This window comes from Coffea arabica, chromosome 6e (genome assembly GCF_036785885.1).
Source record: "Coffea arabica cultivar ET-39 chromosome 6e, Coffea Arabica ET-39 HiFi, whole genome shotgun sequence".
Taxonomy (NCBI): Eukaryota; Viridiplantae; Streptophyta; class Magnoliopsida; order Gentianales; family Rubiaceae; genus Coffea; species Coffea arabica.
In genome coordinates this window covers 49,546,622-49,566,044 of record NC_092321.1, presented here as the reverse complement: position 1 = coordinate 49,566,044, position 19,423 = coordinate 49,546,622, and the positions used below count along the sequence as shown (strand labels likewise).

The window sequence follows — 19,423 nt, the reverse complement described above, 5'->3', positions numbered from 1 at the left end:
GTTTGAGATCATAGCTTTGCTGTTTGGTTGAGAAGCTGGCCGTGTTTTACATCTGATGAACACCCCAAGTGTAGCTAATCGTAGCTGTAAAATTGCAGCGCGTTGTTTCTTTCTTTTGCTGATATTTCTTGTATCCCAGGCAGTCACTAATCCAGATTTTCTGCTTTAGTCATAAAATAAAAGTGTGATATTCGAATTGGTTGATGATTGGGAGTGGTGTCTTGTGGTTGTGGATGTTTGTTGGTGAGGTATTCGGTTGATCATGAATGCCGCAAGTTACAGAAACGATGTTGGCTAAGAAATATTGCAGAAAACAAAGAGAGCTTCGGTTTGCCTGAAGTTTTTGTTTGCATGAAGTTGCTTGAACTGTCCAGATTTGCATGCCTTTTTGTCCGACTTTTGGTGTTTAAATCTACAAGTTTCATGTTGCAAATTGAGAGGATCGTGTGGTAGTTTTGTTTGGATTTGATTGCGTCTAAAAGCTGCGTTTTATGAAGTGCCGAATTGCAGAAGCATTGTCTAATAAGGAAGAAAGCTTCATTCGTATGCATGCATGAAAAACCAAAGGAAAAATTACACTTCAACCTCTCAAGTCTTCCGTAATGCTAATTTGGCTTGAGTAATTGGAAAAACCAATCAAATTGACCCGCTTGAACTTTCTTTTTCCTTTCAATTGGATCCTAATTTTGTGAACATGGACTGTTTAGTTATTCAAAGGCTTTTAATGATTCAATTTCATATTTATGTGGTTATTTGTGATGCCTTGACCTTTTCTTTTATTTTGGAGGGTAAATAAGTAATTTCACTCCATTAGGGCCCCAACTCAAGAGAGGTACACCCTATCCCTTATTTCTTACTTTATTTGACCCTACGTGCCCTATGTGACTTTATGTGTTTAATTGCATGCCTATTGAAAGTGTTTTATATTTATTATTTTATTTACTTATTTATCGGCTTTAGTTTTGTATATTTATTTTACTTCAATTTTGATCATTTGAAAGGCACTTGAATGCCAAATTTGTAATAGTTAGGTATTTATTTTAATTATTTATTTCATTTCCCCTGTTAGATTGTAGTAGACCCCCCTCAATGTAATAATTAGGGCTTGTTTGCCTTGTGTGATTTGCATGTTTATGCCTATGTATTTAATTGCTTTCCCTAGGTTTCTGTATCTAGATAAACATGCTTATGTGCTACGTGCTATGTGAAAATATGTGTCTTGCATGTCTATTTGCTTTTATCATTATATCTGGTTATGTGGATGGAATGCACGTTATCGTGGCTAGTCCAATGCTAGTCATGGTCTTCCCCTCGAGCTCACAAGTCCAATGCTTGTGAGAGAGCGTTAGTAAAGGGTTAGTCCAATGCTAGACCCAATAGGGCCGCCCCTCGCTAGTACATATTTGCATGCCTTCACTACATTTCATTCATTTTCTTTCTTTTAGCATTTTACATTTTTGCATGAACCTCTACCCTTTTCCTGCATTTGAAACATGAGCTTTAGAACTTTGCATTTCATTCTAGTTATTAGGGCCATCTGCTTGATTAGGTTAGGGAGTCACCTTTCTGGTAAGGGAAACGGACGAGTTTGGCTACACATAGCCTTAGCACGCTCGTTTTCTTTCTAACCAAAAGGCAAATTAAAAGTCACGATTTAGGGTCTCCCCGTACCCGTCTTGCTTGCATTCCTCTAGGGCTCATGCATGTCCAAGGCACATTACACATTTTCACTTTTCACACTACCACTTTTCACTTTTTACTTCACACGCTACCACTTTTTACTTTTCACTTCACACACTACCACTTTTCACATTTTCACTTCACACACTATCACTTTATACATTCTCACTCTTCACACTATCACTTTACACTCTCTCACATTTGTACACGTGCACTTTTATATACTCATTTGCACCCTTGCACTTTACACACCCATTTGCGCACTTGCACTTTGCACACTTGCACCTGGCACTCGTTTTTACACTCAAAGACATTTTTCTCACACACTCATTTTTCCTCCTTATTACTCAAGCATTCATTTGCATTTATTCATGACCTCTTTGAGGGTTCACCATTGGCTATCACAATTCATGTGCTTAGGACCAATCGAGTCTCAAAAGAGACATTTTGTCCCTTTCGAACCACTCGTTAGATTTAGGTTTGCATTCATATTAGACACATCCAAAATGCAATACATCTTTTGGATAAAAATTAGGAAAATTGTCACTAAACCACGCAACTAGTTTAGGCTAGGGTAAAAGGGTGCCTTAGACTTCGTCTTTGCCTTCCCTTTCATCAACTGTGACCCCCGAACTCGTCTCTTTGATTTTCGTAGACTAGGAGTCATCTAAAAAGGTTTTTACTTCATTTTTTTTCAAAAGCTACTTTTTGGGTGACTTGGTACACCCCAACTCGATACTAAGTGGCGACTCCTATTTTTCTGTTTAAAAACCTTTTTAGATTATCATTTTGGCCAAACTGTCGCATTTAAAAGTCCTATGGCCTTTCCCTTTATTTCTCACATTCACACACTTCACACATTTCATGCACACTACGCATTATGACTTCAAATAACTTCTTTTTCCATTTTTTGAGAAAAATGGGGCGCGACAGTATGAAATCAACATCAAACTATATCTACTTGCTAATTGGGGGTGTTATATCTTGGAAGAGTATTAAACAGTCTTTTATAGTCTATTCTACTACAACTACAGAATTCATAACTTGCTATGAGATGTCCAATCAGGAAATTTGGTTGTGAAATTTTATCACATAATTACGTATAATGGATAGTATCGAAAGACCACTCAAATTATTTTGTGATAATAAGTCAGCAGTCCTATATTCCAATAACAACAGTAGTTCGACAAAATTTAATATATAGATATCAAGTTCCTGACTGTTAAATAAAGAATACAAAGTAAACAATTGTTGATAGAGCATGTTGAGACAAATTCCATGGTTGCGGATCCACTTACTAAGGGATTACCACCTTAAATATTTCATAACATACTGCTCACATAGGTGTCATGTTATTAAGTGATGTTCGATACTAAGTGGCGACTCCTATTTTTCTGTTTAAAAACCTTTTTAGATTATCATTTTGGCCAAACTGTCGCATTTAAAAGTCCTATGGCCTTTCCCTTTATTTCTCACATTCACACACTTCACACATTTCATGCACACTACGCATTATGACTTCAAATAACTTCTTTTTCCATTTTTTGAGAAAAATGGGGCGCGACAGTATGAAATCAACATCAAACTATATCTACTTGCTAATTGGGGGTGTTATATCTTGGAAGAGTATTAAACAGTCTTTTATAGTCTATTCTACTACAACTACAGAATTCATAACTTGCTATGAGATGTCCAATCAGGAAATTTGGTTGTGAAATTTTATCACAAAATTACGTATAATGGATAGTATCGAAAGACCACTCAAATTATTTTGTGATAATAAGTCAGCAGTCCTATATTCCAATAACAACAGTAGTTCGACAAAATTTAATATATAGATATCAAGTTCCTGACTGTTAAATAAAGAATACAAAGTAAACAATTGTCGATAGAGCATGTTGAGACAAATTCCATGGTTGCGGATCCACTTACTAAGGGATTACCACCTTAAATATTTCATAACATACTGCTCACATAGGTGTCATGTTATTAAGTGATGTTCAGTTTTAGGGAGAATTTGTTATTTTAAATGCTTTTACGATATTTTTCAATTATTAATATTTTAAAGATATTTTATACATAAATAAAGTTTGAATTTATTTACACTCTGATTTTGGTATAGTTTGATCTCGCAAGATTTAAAGTGGATCAATTGTAAATAGGCATGTTATGATCACATAGCATAAAATTTTCATACTACATATCTACATTATGATTCATATCATTCCATTGTATCAGCATATGTAACCATTGCTAGGTCGAGTTACAAAGTTGTAACAAAAGCCGCTTTGATCCTATGTTGGTGTAATTGATGGACTGAATTGGTTGTAGATATATTTTGATAATAACAGTAAAGTTGAACTCATACGATTGATTGCAAAATATAATTATAAAGTTACACATATAGTTCAATTGGGAGATTATTGGATGATTAATCTAACATTGAACTTATATGTGAATAATTATGTGTTGCAAACTATCAAATAAAGTTAAATCTAATTGAAATGATCAATTATATTTTGGATTTCAATATATCTAACAGGATGTGAATTTTTAATGTGTAGAAATTTAAGAGTAATTCCTATTTCTATGATGGGTTGAGATGGGAATCCAAAAGATAATAGAAAAGTTATCTATAAATAGGGTTATGGTTCCCAAATCATACGTATTCTTATTGTCGTATTTTTAGTACCATAAAATAACCTTTTCTTGATATTTCATTGTTAGGAAAGATATAAAAAAGAAACAAAAGACTCTTTCAAGGGATTAGCGAATATATATTGACCTGGAAGACCACCCCCAAAATCTCCAAAGATTCAAGTACTAATTAGTTAACATGAATCCAGGTACGCTTCCGCAATTTTGTTGTTAATTTATTTCTTAATAATCACTATAAAGATTCTAGATTTCATATGTGATGATTTTCACCAAAAACAAATAATATAAACAACCACTAATAGTCATTTGTTTCTTTGCTGGTTTTTAGTGTCTATATCAGGCTTCGGTACTAAGTTGCAGCCTTGTACTGGAGCATGTTGGGATTTTCTTAGGCGCCTTGGCATTCATGATGGCCGTGACTATAAACCTGCCAACCCGATTAATGCTTATATCTGCTGCAGTTTTCTTGATTTCCATCCTATCATGGCCAATGTTTCTGCACCTACGCCTTAAGAGTCAAAAAATATTCCTAGTCAACCCTGCTTGAAAAGAAAAAGAATTTGGAAGTGAAATTCAAAAAAGAGAGAAATTAAAAAAGAAAAAAAAAGGAACTAAAAGCATTTCTCCTAATAGTAGCACTTGAGAGTCAGGTTTGAGAACAAAAGTACAAGAAGTTTCGACTAAGAGCTTGGGACGAATTCAAAGTAAAAAGTGCAAATTGAGGAAACCGTGTATATATGAAGATTAGATGACTCTAAATTTCTAAAATAAAAAAAAAGAAATAAAATTCCATTGACACTGATATTTTGGACCTAACCCATTTCAGTTTCATAAGTATCCCATTATTCAACAGTAATGCCTAATTACTAAACATGGGAAAATCCCCACCTCATAAGTTCTTTTGTCAACAAAGAATTTAAAATGAAAGCCCATCATATTATTCAACAAATATTCTATGTTTTCGTCAACCGTATGGCAAAGCACACAAAGGCTATACTCAGATGGAACTCCCCACTTCTTCAGTCTATCAACAGTAATTAACCTTTTTTAACAAAGTAATCAAAGTATAAAAGAATATTCAAGAATATGCTTTGTACCCTAGACTAGACTAGGGCTCCATACTAGTCAAACTACTCACGAATCGATCGCAAGCAGCTTGAGTCAAACTTGAATTCAAAGATACTCAACTCATTAGCTCACGAGCCGACTCGATTATATATATAATTTTAATAGTAAAATTACATATATGTCTCTAATATTTTATTATTTGTTAAGAAAAGTTACTATTTTATTTATTTTTTTTAAAAATAAAATAAAAATTCTTTATTTTTTAAACTCGAGTTCGAACTCGACTCAGCTCGAATTTGTGATCGAACTTGAGGTCAAGTTTTACAGTGAGAGTTCGTTCAGTTTGACCTTGAATTTGGTAAAATTAAATCAAGACTTGATTCGATTAAGCCAAAGTTTGACTCGACTCGACTTGTTTGTAACCCTAAACTAGACCATGGCAGTGTACTTTCGATTATGCCACCCTCGTTGCATATATTGCAGATTGGACAAAAAAGGTTCCAAAGGCATTGCCTATCTAGTAAACACTATCTTCCTGATCAACGTACAAAAATATTAGGGGTCTCCTGCATGAGCATTCTCACTTCCCTAATGACTTTTCTACCCACCAGCCATATCCAAAGTTCCAATTACTATTAGAAATACACTTAGCAACAGAATCATCCTTAATACAGCCAAAATATTTACCAAAGTTTCACAAAATTTCAAACACATACGGCCAACTGGATGCCAATCTTCATACCAGAATTTGTTCTTGATAGGTTGTAATTTTGTCATTAATTTTATGATTATTTTTCTATTTTATTTTACCAAATATTTTGTTAATTAGTGGATTCTACTTATTTTTGTCAATTATCATTGGTTGTAGGGATTTGGAGCAAAAAGGGATTAAAGACGTGATTTTCATTGAATTTTTATGCTAATCAGCGTGGTCTTGTCAAATTCAAAACTCAACATGTCTGAGAGCTAGCGAGTTGAAGTGTGATATCTAGTTGCGAAGTGAAGTCTCAAGAGTGGGGTCACAATGTTTTACCAGAAGACTGTTGTTGGTTTTTCCTTTTTGGATAGGTTAGAATTTGTTGGACAATTCGATTTGAAATAGTAGTAATAATTTAGTAGTAATAAGAGACTAGTCAATAGGGTAATTCCTTTCTTTTCGGCCAGAGAGACTAGTCAATTAGTCATTAGGTTTTCTTATCTTTTCTTGGTTGGCCGTACGAAACTAGGAGTCATTGGATATCTCTTCTTAGGAGCCACACGTCTTTGGCTCTTTTCCAGAACATCACGTTAGGAATTTTCTCAACAATGAAGAACTAATTTCCTTTTCTAGTCGAAGGTCAACTTAAAGATGCAGTCTTAAACATCTGTGAGATCGAATTATTTTACTTATTTCTTTTATTCATTAGTATTCGTACATTTTCTGATTTAATTTATTATGATTGTTTTTTATTTGAATGTCAAGAGCCCGATATTTGAATTAACTTAATAATCTATTGCCAAATTAATTGATTGAATCCGTAATTGTTTGATTGATTAATACTAGTGGCAACTAGTATGATTGGTCCCATGTTAGGGAAATGTATTATCTAATTTAAACAAATTCTCGTAGCATATTTGTTGGCTAGGTTTGGAATTTTCTAATTCTTTATGCAATCGAAAAATTAAATCCTATGATTGTACCTAGGGTTGTTTCTTGGTTAGGGAAATAGTTAACGATCGTACCTTGACAATCGACAAAATAAACAAAAGTTGGCCGTCAGAACTTATTGATGGCTATAACTAATCTATTAGTGAGTAATTAAATTATCTTTGCATCAATGATCAGTTGAGTGGTCCGTATCTGAAAAGTTGTACCTTTGGCTAGAGTCGTATTTATTATTGATTTAATTTCTGTTTATTCCTGTTAGTTGTTTTATTAGTTTGTTAAGTAGTTATTTTTATATTTTTCAAAAATTCCCCCAAAACCTTGAACTCTAAAAGAAATAAAATTTTTCCAATCCCTGTGGATTCGACCCTACTCATCCTATATAGAAAAATTATATTTTTCTCGCGTAGGTATTTATTATTGCACAGGCTCAACACCTGTCAATTTTTGGAGCTGTTGCTGGGGATTGGCATTAGTTAATTTATTTCTTTTTAAGTTCATTTCATTCTAAATTTTCTAGTATTTTTTTCTGGTTTATGCCTTGCTCTTCTCATACAAGCGAATTAATTTTTGATTCTGAAATAAAGAAGACTGCACGTAGAACAAGGAAGGAGATCAGACAACATAGAGAGAAGCAATCAATTGCTGCATCTCTGATGCTCCATTTAGAACTCGAATTGGGGGATTCTTTTAGTGCCACATTGAGTGATTCTGATCAAGAAGACGTCGCCATAGCTAATGCTCAAACTTTGAGGGAGTTGGCTGCTCCAGATTTACACCAACAACCACTTTGCATTATTTTTCCTGCTTTAGCTGATAATACCCCTTTTGAATTAAAATATGGTCTAATTTACCTTTTAACTTCTTTTCATGGTCTTCCAGATAAGGAGCCCACAAGCACTTGCAAGAATTTGATGTTGTATGCGCCAGTATGAAACTGTGACGCCCCCACTTCTCTCTAAGGCGAACCAAAGGGTATCCGCGGAACGCCTGCCCAACTCTCGCTAGGACTCATGCAATTTCCCATTCAAGCTTAATACAACACTAACACTGGGGCCCTATTACAAAATATCACAAAAGGGTTCTTCCATGCCTCAACCCATGTCCACTCCTGTTAAGGAAAACAAATCTATAGGGTGAGCAAAACGCTCGTGAGGCCAAGAACACACATGCAAGCACATTGTTCAAGTAACAATCCCAATTTGACAAATAGAGTAATAATATTGCAATAAATAACAATTCGAGCGGGAAAAGTAAACAGAAACAATTCAAGGATATAGTATCTCTCAGGAGCTAAGTTCCACTTGCTCTGTCGATGTCATTCGTATACCTTCCCGCGATGACACTCCGTCAACCGGGTCGGTATTTCCATTCCGTAGATCGCCACTTACTTCCCTCCGTCCACCGTGCTCCTCCCGAGCCCGCAAAACATTTATAAGGCGATACTCCACGAGTATGCCAAGCAAGACCTCTCATTAGGTCGAGCTTCATTATCTCATGGCTCACCAAGGTTCCCGACCAAACCCATGCCGGCTCGAATCCAAGGTCGGCCTATGAGTTTGGGCATCCCCCATTTACATTTGAGAGTCGAGGAGATTCACTACAACGACGTATGCAGCCATAGCATACTATTTCATTTCATTCAATCATTCAATCATCTCATTTCATTCAATTAAGTCATTCATAATTCATTTAGTACATTTGAATCATGAGTCATTTATTTCAAATAAGAACGAGTGTGGTAAAGTACACACTCGTCTCTATTTTCAAAATCTCCAAACAATCATAACAATTAAATTTGTATCAAGTATTCATACACTTGACACTCATCAATATAAGTAATGAGGAAGAAATGTCCCTCGGAGCTTTAGGCGTTCACTGTGGGATTCTCTTGAAGGTTCTCGTGTGCGCCTGAGCAAATAATAATAGACTATCATTTACACACCCTATTATTAAAGAAGATCGTACCATAGTACAACCTTGGAAAGTCTCGTGAAATGAGCCTAAATTATCCTAAATCGAGGCTCTCAAGTGGGGTTTCAAAGTACAAGAGAAATTTAGTTTTCATCTTGGAAATCAAGTATAAAACGTTCAAGTAATATCGAAAGAATAAGGAGTACTTGACAAACTCCATTTCCTTGGAATTCAAAAAATTTCAGTTTTGATACGATACATTAGAAAAATTGTATCTCACGCTTTACAAGTCAAAAATTGGAAAACTTGGTACCGTTGGAAACCTCTTCCAAGGTACTAAGAGTTCATAGAATACACTTTTCTAAGATTCCAAATGGAAAACATTCAAAAATGAGCTCGAAGTGGCTGTTTTGGTTCATAAGGCAGATTTAAATTGGTTTTTGGCCAACTTTGAAAATTTGGCAAAATTCACTTGATTGGAACTAACCTTTGAAATTAGGAAATCTGTTAGAGTTTCAATCCAAGTTTATAAAAAAAATAAGCGGAACGAGAAACGGAGTTTTGAGCACTAAGATATGGCAACTCAAAGTTACCAAAATTCCCTTATGAAACAAGGGTTTTCCAAACTCAAGTCATGAACTTTGGTAATTTATTCGAGCAGCGAAATGGACTCGGATTGGTACCAAATTCAGCAATATAATACTCCTATATGAAGGGTATCCCTCTATCAAATTTCATGAAAAAATACCTTCGGAAAGGTAGTCAACCAAACCACCAAAGTTTCGATAAATCCTAAGGCAAAACTGCCTTGAGCTTTTTATTTTCCATTTCCAAACATTTGGCCAAGGAAAATCCTTCAAACATGGTTCATTTGTGTAGGCAAAGCCTAAGGAACATTCATGGTACGTTTGGTAAGTGTTTTAACTCCAAGAAATTCAATTGGCAAGTCCACACCAAGTCTAGCATCAATTCTGCCCAAAATTTAGGGTTTTCAAGAACAGGGCAGGTTCCGTATTTTGATCACATATCACTCAATTCAACTCGGAATTGAGCATGGTTGGTGGCGTTGGAAAATAAATTCATAATACTATAATTTCACAGAAGAAATAATTTTGAAATTCAGCACACAACTAGCTCAAATTCGAGCCTCAAGTTGCAGCTTCTGAACTTCGTTCCAGGAAAACAGAGAAACAGGACAGTTATCTTTAAATGGTTGGTACGGGATACTCGGGTGGAATTAGGGGGTACATTTTATACCTTTGGAAAGCTGGGAATGTCTAGTTTCAAATGCCACTGACAGCACTTGATTTTGACATCGGAGCACAGAGTTATGGACAAAACAAGAAGGCTGTCTGAGCATTACGGGGAAATTTTTCCAGGTTTGCTAGCTTTGCGAGATTAATCGATTTGACCAACCAAACCTCAATATTTTTCGATGAAAATTTGTACACCATCTATATAACATATAAACATCATATACAAGCCATTAAAACCTCAAAATTTTGCAAAAAGAGGCACGATCATAACAGGGGCAGAATTGGAAACTTTACATCCATGCACTCCTTGAAGTTTATACTGGCTATGCACTATTAATCTACCAATTTGAGCACTAAACCAACATTAAATCCATCATCAAGCATCACATCAGCCATCAATCCAAGAGTGGGAGTTCATAGAGCCCACATTCAAAATTTTCCAACAATAACAAGCCATCCACATGATTATCTAAGCTCATAAGTGTAAATCAATTTCCATAGGCCAAGAATTTGAGGGTTGATCGTCACTTACTTGTGTTGGTGAACAAGGGCAGAATTTTGGCCCTATCTTAGCTCAAGAAAACTGTGGAAAGCAGCCCCCTTTTGTAGCTTAATGTGGTCTCCAAGTGATTAGCTAAGTGTGGTTGAAATTTGAGGTGAAATGGTGAAGATTTGGAGCAAGTTTAGGTGAAGAAAATTTGAAGAACTTGAGTTGTTCTTCTTTGGGATGGTGGCCGGCTGTCTTGGAGCAGGAAATGAAGAGCTAATGCTGATGGTAAGCTTCCGTGAGAAGCTTTAGAATTTGGCCAAAAGTTGTTTCAAAAGTCAACTAGGAATAGTGCGCGTACACGCGCGTTTTGTGCTCGATTCCTCTCGAGTTTATTTCACTAGTGCACTAAACCTCTAATGCACTTCTATTCATATTAATATTATTCAATCTTAATTGTCCCAAAATAAGGGTCTAAAGTCTCTCAATTAAATCGCGCGTGTGAAAACGCGTATTTCCAATTTAAGCGCGATAACGCGAAATCTCTAAGAAATTCTTATAACGATAGTACCACTAGCTATCACTTGAATACTTAGGCATCCAAAACACCTATTTTAAGACCATTGTGCAAGCCTCTAATTTTCCAAGTTTATTGTATTCTCGAATCGATTATTGACTCCAATCGCGTATTCACTATTTTCACTTAACGAGCTTCCAAAAATTAAATTTTGAAACAAGTCACTTTAAAAATATAACTAAGCTATAAATCCATATAATTAGGTCTAAAAAGGTTAGAAAATAATATTCAGGGCAATTGACCAAATAAAAAATTAAATGAGCTTGAATTAGGAGTTTAAAATAGATGAATTTTGTGAGTCTTCACATGAGTCTTGTATTACTTCCTCAAATCTCCAATAAATTTGTATCAGCGCGTCTTTCGGAAAATTATCGACGCGCAAGCGGTATACACTTACTTAGAACTCATTCACCTTTAATTCCTCAATTAACTTTTCTTTATCTACTATTGATCATTCTTAATTCTCCAATATTAATACACTCCCGATTCAAGTATAGCCTCAAAAAATGTGTACTCGTTATTCCGAACTAAACGAATTTTTGAAAATTAAATTTTCCAACAAAATGCTTTAAAATATAAAAGAGGCGTTGTTCCATATAAATGGATCTGTAAATGGTCGAAATAAATAATTTGGAGAAAATGAGTAAATAAATATTTAAGTAAACTTGTAATATTCGATAAATAAGAAAATTTTCGGGTCCTCACAGAAACCCCCTGGGATTACTGAAGAACAGATAAAAATGAGAGCATTTTTCTTTTCTCTTAAGGATTCGGCTAAAGATTGGTTATACTATCTGCCAACAGGTAGTATCACAACTTGGGCGCAACTAAAGAAGAAATTTTTGGAAAAATATTTTTCTGCATCTAGAGCTGCCAGTTTGAGGAAAGAGATATGTGTCATTACATAGCATCTTGAGGAGTCTCTCTATGACTACTGGGAAAGATTCAAGAAACTGTGTACTAGATGCCCTCAGTACCAGATAAGTGAACCATTGCTGATTCAGTACTTCTACGAGGGTTTACTCTTTAGAGATAGGAGCCTTATAGATGCTGCTAGTAGAGATCCCTTGGTGAATAAGATTCCTCAAGAAGTTTGAGAATTGATAGAAAGGATGGCAAAAATTTGTCAACAATTTGGCACAAGAAAGGATGTCCATACTTGTCAAGTAAATGAGGTAAATGTCTTATCAATTTAACAACAATTATATGAATTAACTTCGGTTATTCGATAGTTGGCTGTAGGGAATTTGTAGCAGGCCAAAGCATGTGATATTTGTAAAGACACGAGTCATCCCACAGATAAGTGTCCAATGTTACAAGATGAAGGAGTTGAACAGGTAAATATGGGTAGTCACATGCTCATGCCAAGAGAGCAGTCTGATCCATACTCTAGTACCTATAACCCAGGTTTGAGGGATCATCCGAACCTCAACTATGGAGGAAACAAACAGCAGAACTTCATACCAAATAGACAACAGGGATACCAACATCAATACCAATCTCAGCCACAAGCTCCTCCTTCCAATTCGAGTCCATCGTTAGAAGACGTGATGAAAGCATAACTGCTAACACTATGCAGTTTCAACAGAAGACGGAGTCTGATATGCAAGATATACGAAATCAAATTAATTAGATGCAAGATATAAGGAATCAAATAAGTTAGATGGCAATATCAATCAATCATCTGGAATCCCAAACTTAAGGAAAATTGCCATCTCAACCCGAAGTGGACCCAAAGAATCTAAGCGCCATGACCTTAAGAAGCGGAAAGGAAGTTGAGGGACCCAAACTCGTGACTCCAAAAGATAAGAATAAAGACTGGATCGAAAAAGAACTTGAGGAGGAAGGAACAAGAAGCACGAACCCAGAGGTAATTCCTGATTCTATAACTAAAATTAGATCTAATCTACCGTCTTTTCCTAACAGGTTGGAGAAGTCGAAAAGCAAGACAAAGAGAAAGAGATCCTAGAGGCGTTTCGAAAGGTAGCAATCAATATTCCTTTGTTGGACACGATCAAGCAAGTGCCAAAATATGCTAAATTCTTGAAGAACTTGTGTGTCAAAAAGAAAAAATTGAGAGGGGATAAGCAGATTGTGGTAGGTGAGAACGCCTCAATGATTTTACAAAGAAAACTACCACCTAAATGTGGGGATCCAGATATGTTTATTATCCCCTATAAGATCAGACATTCTAAAATTAAAAATGTCATGCTAGATTTAGGGGCTTCTATTAACGTGATGCCTAAATCAATTTATAATTCCTTAAATTTAGGACCTTTAAAAGAAATAGGGGTAATAATTCAATTGACTGATCATATATTTGCTTATCTAGATGGGGTAATTGAGGATGTTTTAGTGCAAGTAGATGAATTAATTTTTTCTGTTGATTTTTATGTGCTTTATACGAATGATAGAAGTGCTCCAAATCTATCACCCATTATATTAGGAAGAACCTTCTTGAGTACTACCCAAACTAAGATTGATGTTAGTGAGGGTACTCTTACAATAGAATTTGATGGAGAAGTAGTCCACTTTAATATTTTTGATACAATGATACATCCTGTTAACTCTCATTTTGTGTTTGCCATTCATGCTATTTATCCCTTTGTATGAAAATTTTCTGAATTTAATTACAGGGGTAAGTTGAAAGTTGTTGCGAACAAATATCAGGAGTTGAAATTAACATTTGATGGAAAAATAGGCAAAAAGTTAAAGAAGATGGTTGCCCGTAATGGTGATCTGGATCCTGAAAATATGCCACAAATTGCAAAAAAACTCAAATTACAACCGGATTGAGAAATGATGCTCCATGTCTAGTCAAAGACATTAAAGAAAAGTGCTCATTGGAAGGCAATCCAACTCTGTCTAATGTTAATTTCAATTTAATTTTCTTCATTTTTTATATTTGTGTCTCGTTTTGCCCATTTAATGTCTGTATTTTGTAGTTAAACAAAGGCGCGTTCGCACTTAACATAAGAGTCCATCATTTTTACGAAGACAGAATTTGAAGAGTCAAGGGGTCAACATGACGTGCCCACGCCTCCTGGTCACATGCTAGGAAGAAATTCTCTAAAGTCACCATCAAAAGACTCTTCTACTTTTTGACGTGCCCACGCTTTCTGGTCACGCACTTGAAAAAAAGTTTCACAATGCAAGGTCAGAAAACTCCCAGTCTTTATGACGTGCCCGCGCCTTTTGGTCACGTGCTAGGAAGAAATTTTCCAAAGTCATGATCAGAAGATTCTTCCACTTTTTGACTTGCCTGCGTCTTGTTTCAGTTAGAAGGATAAAAAAAAAAAGATTTTTCCTTTTCCTTTTCTTTTTCACTCTTTCTTTTTCTCTCTTTCTTCTCTTTTCCTTTTTCTTTCTTTCTCCCTACTTTCTTTCCTTTCTTTTTCTTTCTTTCTTTCTTTACTCTTCTCCGCCGCATGTAGAATTCAACCCACCTTTTGCTCCTAACATGTAGTCATCCATGCCCCCTAGTTGACCAGGGAAGTTTCGTTGTCCCTTTTTCCTTCTCTTTTGATTCTTTATTGCTTACATTGGGGATAATGTAAGATTTAGGTGTGGGGAAGAAGTATGTTGGAAAAATGCAAATGTAGGCATTTTTGTTGAAATTTTTTGTTCAATTTTTTTCGAATTTTATCCAATTTTTGCCTATCTTTGTGCATATTTGTGGTTGTCCCTGATAAACGATGGTTAGATGTTTCAATTTTTTCTATTGTTAAGATTTTACACTCTAAGGTGTTAAATATGACATGGATAAGATCTAAGGGTGTCTCTCTAATGAATATTTAAGATTTTGTGGCTTTTTATAATTTTTGATTGATTTTTCTAGGCATTGTAAATGTTTGTCTGGCATTTTGTGTGTAAATTGGTTCAACTATTAATCTTAGTTCTCTATGTTTGGGAAATGAAGTGGGTTTGTGATTTTTAATTGTATTTTGTACTTATCTATGGATAGTATTTGGCTATACTCTGCTAGTATCGTTGCCTAATAACCAGGAGTATTCATCACAAGTGTCGACTTTTGCATGAAAAAATGACGATAACTATGAATATGTGGTCCTTTAGCGATAAAAGTTGAGTAACCGGACTCCTTCATTTGACAAATGTCGGAATTCGTATCAAAAGGATTGAATGGCTAAGGACTAAGCTTTTTTTCCTAAAAAAAAACTTGAGTGCAGGGATTTTTTTTTAAAAAAAAAAAAAAGGGGATGTGCTAGTATTGAAAAATGTGGAAGAATGCGAATAAATTGTTAGCTTGCTGATTCATGGGACTTAATGTTGAGATTTTACTTAATAGTCAAACCGTCTGCTGTTGAATGCGAATTGAATATTTTATATCCTTAAATTGGTTAACCATAAATTGGAAGAGTCTTTTGTTTGAAAACTAACCGGAGAGATATTTCTTGGAGATTAGCCACTAATGGTTGACACATGTTTTTTTTAATTGTACCTTGGCAATAGATGATTTGACTAATAACCTCCCCTGAGGTTTCTGACAATTTCACTGAGCTCCCCTGAGGTTTAAAAAATTATACATACCTCCCTTGTCATTTAAAATGACAATTTTACCCTTAAATGTTTTAATGAAATTCTCTTATTTGGTTTGCTTATACTTAGAATGAGTTTTAAAATTATTTTTTCATTCTTTTTCTTTCTTATTCCTTTTTAAAATTTTCACCAATAAAACTGTAGAACTACCACTATTGTCTCTAAGTTTCTATTATAACAATGTTGAACCAGTGATTTTTTTGACAAGTTAATTTTATATGTAATCCAATATTTTTGCTGATATTTGTTTTCTATTTATTGGTATTAAAATCAACAATAAATGAAAAAGAAATGGCCCAAAAATACTACTAAATTATGATAATCCCACTACTCCAAAAATTGATAAACTCTAAATGAATTATTTCAATATTTTCTTTTCTATCTTATAAATCTAAATCCATAATAAAATACCATAAAAAATATCATATCATAGTAATAAAATTATTATTATTGTTGTTTATCAAATAGTAGATATGGACATGAAAAATTTGTGAACATGAAAAATTTGGAACCTTTTCCTTATAATTATACTAAATAATCTTATAATTGTATAGGAAAATAAATTAAAACTCATTCCACAATGGCATTTTTGGGTATTCATTTAAAAAATTGTCTAAGTCAATATTATTTTAAGATATTGTTACTAAAACTATCAAATTAAGGGGGGTAAGTGTAATTTTTCAAATCTTAGGGGAACTTAATGAAATTGTTAGAAATCTCAGGGGAGGTTTCTGAAAGTATCCCTAAAATTTTTTGAGTTTAACAATACAATTTTTTAAATTTCAATTGAGGCTTTAGAATTTAGGGATTGATAGTGGTAATGGTCATGGTGATAATAGTACTAATTTGAAATGTGGTAATATGAAAAGGGTTAAGATAGTAGAGATGAGGGTTGAAAATGAGTTTGAAATTTTGTGCATGTTCCATAGTTTTTCAACAATTTTGTAAGAAGGTAAAATGAACTTCACAATTTCATGAGGGCATTTTGGATTATTCATTCAAAATTTTGACCATTAAATAGTTTTTGTTACGGAAAGGGTAAACTTGGGGGAGGTATATGTAATTTTTCAAATCTCAAGGGAACTAAGTGAAATTGTTAAAAACCTCAAGGGAGGTTTCTGAAATTATCCCTTTAGTTTTTTAATAGAACAAACACTCTTAACACCTTGATGAAATTGGTCAATATCAAGTCTATTTATCATTCATGGAAGTGCTTTTGCCATAGCTCAAGACAGCACCATTAGGTTTGTTTTTTTGCTTCCTTGTTTCCTGTAACAGCCCCACTTTCCCCTAAGGCGAACCAAAGAGGTTAGCGGACTGCCTGCCCAGCTCTCGCCAGGACTAACGGTGCAGTATAGAGCGATCTTTCACGTTCCGAAACTTATAACGCGCGCAAATAAGGCAAAAGGGCAAAATAACCCAAAATAAAAGAAAATGAAACCCGGAGTCGGCCATGAATAGTAACCGACTCGTCCGAACCCAACCAAACATCGAATTACATATACCCCATAACATTTAGCCTTTACAAACCAAAATGACATGTAAAAGTGATACAAAAGTCACTACATATATGGTTTGCCAAAACAAAAGTGAAAACGGCCCTAATGATACATTTAGGGTCCCATTTTATATACAATACAAAAGAGTCATTCATCTAGTTCATTTGGCAACCATTTATCAAAATTCATTCCAAAAGAGTCATATTCCTGTAAGGAAAACAAAAGGAACGGGGTGAGCTAATTGCCCAGTGAGAATACAACTCAAGCAACCAAGTTCATGGATACATCAAGCTTAACAGTCCAATTTACCAAAATAAATAAAGCCACACATTAATAATGAGGATAAAAGGATACGGGTGGCTCTCAAGAGCCCTTTTCCTCGTTTGAATTCTTGATCGGTCTCATTGACTCTCCGTCAATGTTTGAAAAGTAACCAACTGTAGACTCCTCTTCTCTCCCATTCCTTCCACCAAACATCCCCCTACCGGGCCCGCACTCCAAACACTTGCACTGTGGTATTACTCGAGTATACCGGAATCAAGAGTCTCTCATACTACAAGATTCCTTATAACTTTACCCAAGGCTCATTAATTGTCACGACCAAACCCTTGTCGGCTCGATTCAATCAACTACCAATGGGGTTGAGCTCAATGATAACATTTGTAGTCGTTGGATACTTGTCCAATCGATATCAAGTCATGTATTTCATTTCATATATCAGTTCATATAACTTTCCAATAACTTTCCAATAACTTTTCAATAACATGTGAAACAATAAGTGAGAGTGATAAAGTACACTCTCACATCAATCCATTAACATACAACATCTCAAGTTCAAATATCAAAGCCATATAATAGCACACAAGTGAGTAGTACACTCACCAATCAATTAAGTGCTATTTCATGCACTTCCGTCAGGAGAATGTCGTGAGCTATCGTCACGCCCTAGAACATGTAAACAAATACCATAAGACTCGATAACGAGTCATAAAGTCAAACCAATTATCGCCCAATAGGGTTTCATGCATGGAAATTCAAGGGTTAAATACTTAACCTTTACTCAAGTCGAGAATATAGTTTTCTAAATCTCGAGTAAAAATTCGGGCAGCATGCCCTTTGTGTTTACCAAATTTTCCAGCCATAAGGCTTCATTATTTTTCGTCAAACACAACCCAACAACACACATAAGCATTTCATGTCAAGAGCCGTTCCATAGCTCACATTATCATAAAACAAGAAACCATACCGAGCCATAAACAACACCAATTCACAACCCCAATAGGGTTTTATAAACATATATAAGCATCATAGGAAACCAGAAATTAGGAAAAGGGCTTTAACTTAGGCCTTGATAAGAAAACCGGTTTTGACGTCCTAATGCGGTAATGGCACAACTCTCACTACAATTATCGGATGGGGGTGTAAGACCCACCGTTTCGAAGCTATGGGACAGGGCTACAACAATGTAGAAGGTCACTCAATCCAGTTCCTGACCCAACTAGGTCAAAAATGCCAAACACTAAACCAGAATCACCAAAACAGGTTTGCAAAACACAGAAAATTGTAATCGGTATATCTCAGTCCATACAAGTCCAAATGCCGAAATTCCAAAGGCATAAGTTATTTAAGACATCCAGCTACATTTCATCAGAAGACACCAACTCCAAAATCCAAACCAATTCCAGTCAAAACAGGCAATTACTATCGCAGTTCGGACATTCTGTGCACCAAAAACAGCAACAGTAAAAACGGCATAACTCACTCTACACTTGTCCAATTGCCCTGACATTTTGCAGGCACACTAAACTCATCAATACCTACAACTTTCATGTTTTGAGCAAAGTCCAATTCGGCCTCTAGATATGACCTAAAATTTCGGACAGAATAGGGGTTCAAGAACCCTAACTTTTCACATTTCATTCCAAATCCAAAATTGATTGCATTTAACAACAATTCACACCTACTAGAGCCAAAGCCCCTTATTACCAACCATCATACTAGTCCAAAACATCAAAATCATATGAAACCAGAAAATTCATCATAAAATGGAAAACTTCACCAAATCAAACCAAACCAAGAAAT

At 35.1% G+C, this 19,423-nt stretch overlaps 1 protein-coding gene across 1 annotated transcript; it reads left to right on the top strand.

Annotated features, from left to right (window-relative positions):
* Positions 1-13,035: 13,035 nt before the first annotated feature.
* On the top strand, positions 13,036-13,898 carry LOC113696820 (uncharacterized). The gene is made up of 2 exons (XM_027216202.1): positions 13,036-13,155; positions 13,212-13,898. Exons 1-2 carry the CDS (start codon positions 13,036-13,038, stop codon positions 13,896-13,898), a joined length of 807 nt encoding a protein of 268 aa, XP_027072003.1.
* Positions 13,899-19,423: the final 5,525 nt, after the last annotated feature.